This window comes from Ooceraea biroi, unplaced genomic scaffold (genome assembly GCF_003672135.1).
Source record: "Ooceraea biroi isolate clonal line C1 unplaced genomic scaffold, Obir_v5.4 UnassembledTig30, whole genome shotgun sequence".
Lineage (NCBI taxonomy): Eukaryota > Metazoa > Arthropoda > Insecta > Hymenoptera > Formicidae > Ooceraea > Ooceraea biroi.
In genome coordinates, this window is record NW_020825123.1 from 1,040 (window position 1) to 9,707 (window position 8,668).

Genomic DNA, 8,668 nt, shown 5'->3' on the forward strand with positions numbered 1-8,668 from the left:
TAAGAGCAGCGAGTATAAAATAATTAAATAAATCTACTCACAAGCGTTCGCACAAATCTAACCCTCAGGTCAGGAAGCACTTGATGATGTAGCAGCAAAAGAATAAGTCAATCAGACTTTGGTAATAACTCAAACTTCACTGGCTCTACGTTATATTTTACGCTTAGTTAGCGAATTTACGCTAGCTAGCGACTCCAATAATTAATTAAAAGTAAGTGTAGTCTAAAAGGGTCGTCAAAAAGGTACAGTGTAAAAGGTGTGTGTAAAAAGTGTGAGTCTAAAGTGTGAGTCTAAAGTGTGAGTCTAAAGTGTGAGTCTGATTCTCTGGCTGCTGCATCACGTTATATACTCAAAAATTATGATGCTTGGGGACAGGGTCCCTGTAGCTCGAGAAGGGATTACAATAAGTGGGGACGCTACGGTTAAAGCAAAAACTAAAATAGTAGGGAGGCTCTGCCCACTTAACTCATTGGTTCTTCGTTTTCGAAGATTCTTATGGTGGGATCGAAAACTTAAGTGGTGGGATTGGTCTCACGGTGCGTCTAGTGGGGACGATGAGCTCAACGGTGAGCTCAACGCTTACAAAAGATAAACGTATTTTGACGCGTAAGTTCAACATGAAATTCGCAGTACAGAATTATCGCTCATCTGTTATGCTTTTTAATCAACCGGAGTTTCTCCGAATCAAATGGCAGCTGCAACTTCCTGCCGATATGTCTTGCTCGAGATATCTATTCAACCTTTGATTAAGACAGCGGTCTTGGATTATTATTTCAATCAGGTGCCGACAAGTCACCGTCTTTTAAATTAGTCATCATGAAATAATATTCCTTCGTGAATTTAAATCTTTATTCCTTTGTTACTTAACGTGTGTTCACTGTCTTATTCAAATTAATATTCAAATAATTCTGTAATGCTCACAAATTTAATTCTTAAAATTATAACGCTTGACATATGCATTTATATGCTCTATCTTATGCATGAATATTATAAGACCTTGCATACGTCTACTTAATAATATAACGCACTTAGTGAAATAATAATCATTATTAATTATTGTGAAATCAATTATTGGTATCATGAGCCTTTAATAATGTAATTAAATCATCTAAAATTATTATTTCAAGATTTCATTCTAATAAACTTATAAAATCTCACTCAACCAATAATTGTCTTATATATATAGGGATGCCTATATATATAGATATACACGTGTATGTACTTGCACGTCTATTCTTTGTTATTAAAAATAATTAAATATTTTATCCTGTCAAGACCAAATGTATTAAGCCAAATTTGTAATACTTATCAATGGCTATATAACCATATAATAAGATATATTTTAATTAATTCTTTCAATTATTACAACTAACATTAATACTTTTTATATAATAAACAATATTAAGTAGCTCAATGGTTTTGCTACACCTATAAAAACCTTCATGGTATTACAGTTCAAACGATCTTAAATATTACCATTCTCGTAATATTATAAATATTATAAATTATCGAATTATTAATAAATGTTTCAAAATTATTTTATTTAACTGCTAGAGTATATAAAACTGTTTTGATATATTTTACTGATTTTATGTATGTTTTTGAGCTTTTATGTTTCAGAAAATATATATTATATATATATATATATATACGTGACTAAATTAATTAAATAAATCTATCATAAAGCATATAACTAAGTTATACATATATATTGTTTTTGTGCTTTTAATATTTTCTTTTCCCTTTATATATGTTAATATTATTACTTCATATATTTTTATATTAAAACTAGTATCAAGCTAAAGCTTTTAACATAATAAATGTGTCGGTTAGGTTGCTAAGTAAATAATATTCTTGGTTAGGTTAATAACAGACCACTCTACGTAAGCCTGTGGTTAATAATAAGTAGTGAAGCAAAATGGTAAGTATCAATAACACTCAAAAATAACTATCAGCGGTTATACATTAATAATTAATATTGTAAATAAAAAAAATTAAAAATGGGTGTGAGGTGGACGTCAGGACGTCACATCCCCCCCCTTATTTAAGAACATTTCCGATGCAATCGAGGAAATGGTTCTAATATTCACGCAAACGTTTTTGTAAGTCTGTGTATACAATGGTTTCACTGTCAGTCACCTGCGGCGAAGTTGGCTGATTGCTAGGGTTGTTCTGCGACAAAGACTGCGATAATACTGGTTCCACAGGTTCCGATGATCGTTGTTCCTCGGGATCTGCTCGTCCATCTGTGTGGCTGCGTTTGGCTGTACCTCTGGCCAAATAGAGTAGCAGATGAGTCAAGGAGCTCCAGATAGCTCCTAGCACGTACAGACTGCATCCGTAGGCTGAATGTAGAGCATAACCATGTATCATCGTGTCGATGGCTAGCTTGATTAGTCGTACTACTAATAATACTCCAAAAACTCCAGCTGTGGCTGATCCAAATGTGATGAATCCGCCCCAGATCCGTTTAGCAGTTGACTCAGCAATTTTGTTTAATGATGCTTCATCCAATAAGTTGTAAATGGACATGGTATCGTCAGGCATGACGTGTCCGGTGATTCCACGAGCCATGCTGTTAAGTAACGCTGGCTTTTCAGCAGGGAACATTATATGATCCCTGATTTTATCAAGATCCGCCTGGGAATATATTCCGCTGGAAGCTAGTGGTCCCGGCGTTAAATAATTCCATGACATACTTGTCATAGGTTGTAACTGCTGCAACGATGTTCTGCGAACACGTGGCTCCGGAATAAGTTCAATCCATGTATCCTCAATTCGATAAAGGGTTGGCAATTCGTAGCTACACTCTCGTATGGTTCCCATCTTGGTCAACACGTGTGATTTTGGTGTGATAAAGAGGGAAGTGTTGCGTACTGTAACCGGTAGCTCAATATAACATTCCTTAGTGCGGCGTACGATGACGTCCACTGGTATACACTTGATGACATGAACGGCTTCCCCTGCAGTGACGGCCATGTAACCTGGTCCTTTCATGAGCCGATAAGCGAATTCGTCTGGCTGAAGAGTAGCGAAGGACAGTGTGTTTTTTAACACTTCCTTTTCCAGCTCGCAACGTTGTTGAATAACGTCACGATACAACGATGTCATCTGATGTCGTATATGTTTTTCTACGTACACGAATTTAGAGTTGACGTAGGTGAAAATATCGAGGTTCTCCACAGGGATGTCTCTTCGCTCCGCGAAGGTGTTTCCCTTTTCTGCCTCCAAGATAAATAGTTTAGGATGCTCCGTGGTGAGTAGGGTGTATCCACACACGGCTTGACTTCCTCCTGCTGTCAAGGCAAAAGTTGTATCCTGACTGACAAGAGTATAAATAGTCTGATGAATGGTATCCATTATTCCATTCATTTTAACTGCCGTTCCTTCATACAGTACGTTGTACTGGTGGAAATTGCAAGACGATGTGGGCATTGGTTTCCAATATGAATATCCATCGTCAAAATCGATGCAAAAACCGTCGCTCAGTGTGCAGACAGTTCCTGATCTTAGCATTACTTTTCCAGAATTTAGGTGCACAGGAACATAGGATGACTTTAATGATATCCGTACAGTTCCATCTACTACGACGTTGTGCCAAGTCCCGTAAGGGTCGGAGAATTGTGTACCCTTGCAGGTTCCATCATGGTTTATCGTTCCGGCAAGCAGGATGCTGTGAACGGTGGTAGTATTAGGCTTCAGTTTGGTGACGATCCCTCCCAGTCCTATGGAGAAGGTCCCTTCCTGAAAAGCGTGGTAGCACTTGACTCTGGAAACTTCCTGTAGGTACTCTAGTCGTGCATTGGCTACAGCTGATATATGCGAATGCATTCCACAGTACTGTATCACTCGCGATATTTCAACTTTGCACTGTATCACTTCCACGTAATTATATTCCGCGAGTTGTAGTAACTGAATGTGTGTGTCAGATGTATTTAACGATTGGTGCTTAAGTTCACAGTCTCTGACACCTAGCAATGATACTGTGGTTACATTTAAATGCTGACCTCCACAATCGAATCCAATGAGTCCGTAGGTTGTGGGGATTAATACGAATAACATAATTCCTGATAACGGCTTCATTGTTCTATGGACAATGTTACAATCATTCAGCTTAATAAATATTGCCAATAATTCGTATGGTGTTACCATATGCTTTCAACCTGACACGCATGAGTGTGTTAGCTCATTATTTTCCAAATTATAAATGAAACAAGTAGTTAACAAATCTGAATCTTGTAATTGGCCTCGTGTTCTTAAATTCCTAAATTTTAAGTAACATCTTTCACATTGATCTATCATAACAATATCGGATAATTTATTGTTACACATGGCACATCGGAAAATCATTGTATTAAAACAATTTGTAAAATAATGTAGTGTCTGAATATTCCTTCCATAGGGCCAACCGAAGTTTCAATATTAATGCTGGGTAAAAATATTTGATTGTGCCAACAAAATACGCAATAATATTTCCGATCTTGTTCATTCAGAACTCGATAAACTCGTACACATTTAACCAAATTAACTTCCGCCATTATATTTATTTTATTATTCCGACTTAGGTTTTATATATTCAAAGTTTTTCGTGTATGTGTTATACAAAAAATCTGTGTTTGACATACCAATCCTATTTAAGTTGTCATGTCCCAAAAGTTCTCTATAAATACTCTTGCAATGTATACAATAACTCATGGGTCGTTTCTGAAAAAGTTGCTCGTTGCAACTTACGCAGGTTCCTAAATCTACGGTCCCGCTGGCAATGTAATGCGTAATAATAATTTCAAAATTACTAGTGTTGCTTTCCTTACTAAAACAGGACATACAATATAAATGTCGTGTTAATCGATGTACAACCTTAATATTAACTATGCATTTTGCATGATTTAAAACTAGCGGGTCTAAAGTCTTCCTAGACTGCGCATGATTATTCATTATATAGCCTTAAAATTATTTCTTATATTAATGATGACATGTATTTATGTCTAATGCTATTTTTCCCTTTACAAAGTTTAATCAATTAAGGAAAATTAGCATTTCTACGGAACTCTATTGTTATTAAAGTTGGATTTTCATTATCCAAAATTTGAGTTCCGTAGAAATGCTATTTCCTTAATTGATTAACTTTGTAAGGAAATAGCATTAGACATAAATACATGTCATCATAATATAAGAAATAATTTTAAGGCTATATAATGAATAATCATGCGCAGTCTAGGAAGACTTTAGACCCGCTAGTTTTAAATCATGCAAAATGCATAGTTAATATTAAGGTTGTACATCGATTAACACGACATTTATATTGTATGTCCTGTTTTAGTAAGGAAAGCAATACTAGTAATTTTGAAATTATTATTACGCATTACATTGCCAGCGGGACCGTAGATTTAGGAACCTGCGTAAGTTGCAACGAGCAACGTTTTCAGAAACGACCCATGAGTTATTGTATACATTGCAAGAGTATTTATAGAGAACTTTTGGGACATGACAACTTAAATAGGATTGGTATGTCAAACACAGATTTTTTGTATAACACATACACGAAAAACTTTGAATATATAAAACCTAAGTCGGAATAATAAAATAAATATAATGGCGGAAGTTAATTTGGTTAAATGTGTACGAGTTTATCGAGTTCTGAATGAACAAGATCGGAAATATTATTGCGTATTTTGTTGGCACAATCAAATATTTTTACCCAGCATTAATATTGAAACTTCGGTTGGCCCTATGGAAGGAATATTCCAGACACTACATTATTTTACAAATTGTTTTAATACAATGATTTTCCGATGTGCCATGTGTAACAATAAATTATCCGATATTGTTATGATAGATCAATGTGAAAGATGTTACTTAAAATTTAGGAATTTAAGAACACGAGGCCAATTACAAGATTCAGATTTGTTAACTACTTGTTTCATTTATAATTTGGAAAATAATGAGCTAACACACTCATGCGTGTCAGGTTGAAAGCATATGGTAACACCAAACGAATTATTGGCAATATTTATTAAGCTGAATAATTGTAACATTGTCCATAGAACAATGAAGCCGTTATCAGGAATTATGTTATTCGTATTAATCCCCACAACCTACGGACTCATTGGATTCGATTGTGGAGGTCAGCATTTAAATGTAACCACAGTATCATTGCTAGGTGTCAGAGACTGTGAACTTAAGCACCAATCGTTAATTACATCTGACACACACATTCAGTTACTACAACTCGCGGAATATAATTACGTGGAAGTGATACAGTGCAAAGTTGAAATATCGCGAGTGATACAGTACTGTGGAATGCATTCGCATATATCAGCTGTAGCCAATGCACGACTAGAGTACCTACAGGAAGTTTCCAGAGTCAAGTGCTACCACGCTTTTCAGGAAGGGACCTTCTCCATAGGACTGGGAGGAATCGTCACCAAACTGAAGCCTAATACTACCACCGTTCACAGCATCCTGCTTGCCGGAACGATAAACCATGATGGAACCTGCAAGGGTACACAATTCTCCGACCCTTACGGGACTTGGCACAACGTCGTAGTAGATGGAACTGTACGGATATCATTAAAGTCATCCTATGTTCCTGTGCACCTAAATTCTGGAAAAGTAATGCTAAGATCAGGAACTGTCTGCACACTGAGCGACGGTTTTTGCATCGATTTTGACGATGGATATTCATATTGGAAACCAATGCCCACATCGTCTTGTAATTTCCACCAGTACAACGTACTGTATGAAGGAACGGCAGTTAAAATGAATGGAATAATGGATACCATTCATCAGACTATTTATACTCTTGTCAGTCAGGATACAACTTTTGCCTTGACAGCAGGAGGAAGTCAAGCCGTGTGTGGATACACCCTACTCACCACGGAGCATCCTAAACTATTTATCTTGGAGGCAGAAAAGGGAAACACCTTCGCGGAGCGAAGAGACATCCCTGTGGAGAACCTCGATATTTTCACCTACGTCAACTCTAAATTCGTGTACGTAGAAAAACATATACGACATCAGATGACATCGTTGTATCGTGACGTTATTCAACAACGTTGCGAGCTGGAAAAGGAAGTGTTAAAAAACACACTGTCCTTCGCTACTCTTCAGCCAGACGAATTCGCTTATCGGCTCATGAAAGGACCAGGTTACATGGCCGTCACTGCAGGGGAAGCCGTTCATGTCATCAAGTGTATACCAGTGGACGTCATCGTACGCCGCACTAAGGAATGTTATATTGAGCTACCGGTTACAGTACGCAACACTTCTCTCTTTATCACACCAAAATCACACGTGTTGACCAAGATGGGAACCATACGAGAGTGTAGCTACGAATTGCCAACCCTTTATCGCATTGAGGATACATGGATTGAACTTATTCCGGAGCCACGTGTTCGCAGAACATCGTTGCAGCAGTTACAACCTATGACAAGTATGTCATGGAATTATTTAACGCCGGGACCACTAGCTTCCAGCGGAATATATTCCCAGGCGGATCTTGACAAAATCAGGGATCATATAATGTTCCCTGCTGAAAAGCCAGCGTTACTTAACAGCATGGCTCGAGGAATCACTGGACACGTCATGCCTGACGACACCATGTCCATTTACAACTTATTGGATGAAGCATCATTAAACAAAATTGCTGAGTCAACTGCTAAACGGATCTGGGGCGGATTCATCACATTTGGATCAGCCACAGCTGGAGTTTTTGGAGTATTATTAGTAGTACGACTAATCAAGCTAGCCATCGACACGATGATACATGGTTATGCTCTACATTCAGCCTACGGATGCAGTCTGTACGTGCTAGGAGCTATCTGGAGCTCCTTGACTCATCTGCTACTCTATTTGGCCAGAGGTACAGCCAAACGCAGCCACACAGATGGACGAGCAGATCCCAAGGAACAACGATCATCGGAACCTGTGGAAACAGTATTATCGCAGTCTTTGTCGCAGAACAACCCTAGCAATCAGCCAACTTCGCCGCAGGTGACTGACAGTGAAACCATTGTATACACAGACTTACAAAAACGTTTGCGTGAATATTAGAACCATTTCCTCGATTGCATCGGAAATGTTCTTAAATAAGGGGGGGGATGTGACGTCCTGACGTCCACCTCACACCCATTTTTAATTTTTTTTATTTACAATATTAATTATTAATGTATAACCGCTGATAGTTATTTTTGAGTGTTATTGATACTTACCATTTTGCTTCACTACTTATTATTAACCACAGGCTTACGTAGAGTGGTCTGTTATTAACCTAACCAAGAATATTATTTGCTTAGCAACCTAACCGACACATTTATTATGTTAGAAGCTTTAGCTTGATACTAGTTTTAATATAAAAATATATGAAGTAATAATATTAACATATATAAAGGGAAAAGAAAATATTAAAAGCACAAAAACAATATATATGTATAACTTAGTTATATGCTTTATGATAGATTTATTTAATTAATTTAGTCACGTATATATATATATATATATATATATATATTTTCTGAAACATAAAAGCTCAAAAACATACATAAAATCAGTAAAATATATCAAAACAGTTTTATATACTCTAGCAGTTAAATAAAATAATTTTGAAACATTTATTAATAATTCGATAAATTTATAATATTTATAATATTACGAGAATGGTAATATTTAA

At 36.6% G+C, this 8,668-nt stretch overlaps 2 protein-coding genes across 2 annotated transcripts; one reads left to right on the forward strand and one right to left on the reverse strand.

Annotated features, from left to right (window-relative positions):
* Positions 1-1,986: 1,986 nt before the first annotated feature.
* LOC113563502 lies at positions 1,987-4,380 on the reverse strand. The gene has a single exon (XM_026975166.1). It carries the CDS (start codon positions 4,150-4,152, stop codon positions 2,080-2,082), a length of 2,073 nt encoding a protein of 690 aa, XP_026830967.1. The 5' UTR covers positions 4,153-4,380; the 3' UTR covers positions 1,987-2,079.
* An 801-nt stretch (positions 4,381-5,181) lies between these two features.
* Positions 5,182-8,145, forward strand: LOC113563501. The gene has a single exon (XM_026975164.1). The coding sequence runs from the start codon at positions 5,980-5,982 to the stop codon at positions 8,050-8,052; it is 2,073 nt and encodes a 690-aa protein (XP_026830965.1). The 5' UTR covers positions 5,182-5,979; the 3' UTR covers positions 8,053-8,145.
* Positions 8,146-8,668: the final 523 nt, after the last annotated feature.

What these genes read in the sequence shown, in the direction of transcription:
- LOC113563501 (XM_026975164.1), top strand. Translation starts at nt 5,980, where the DNA reads ATGGTAACACCAAACGAATTATTGGCAATATTTATTAAGCTGAATAAT.
- LOC113563502 (XM_026975166.1), bottom strand. Translation starts at nt 4,152, where the DNA reads ATGGTAACACCATACGAATTATTGGCAATATTTATTAAGCTGAATGAT.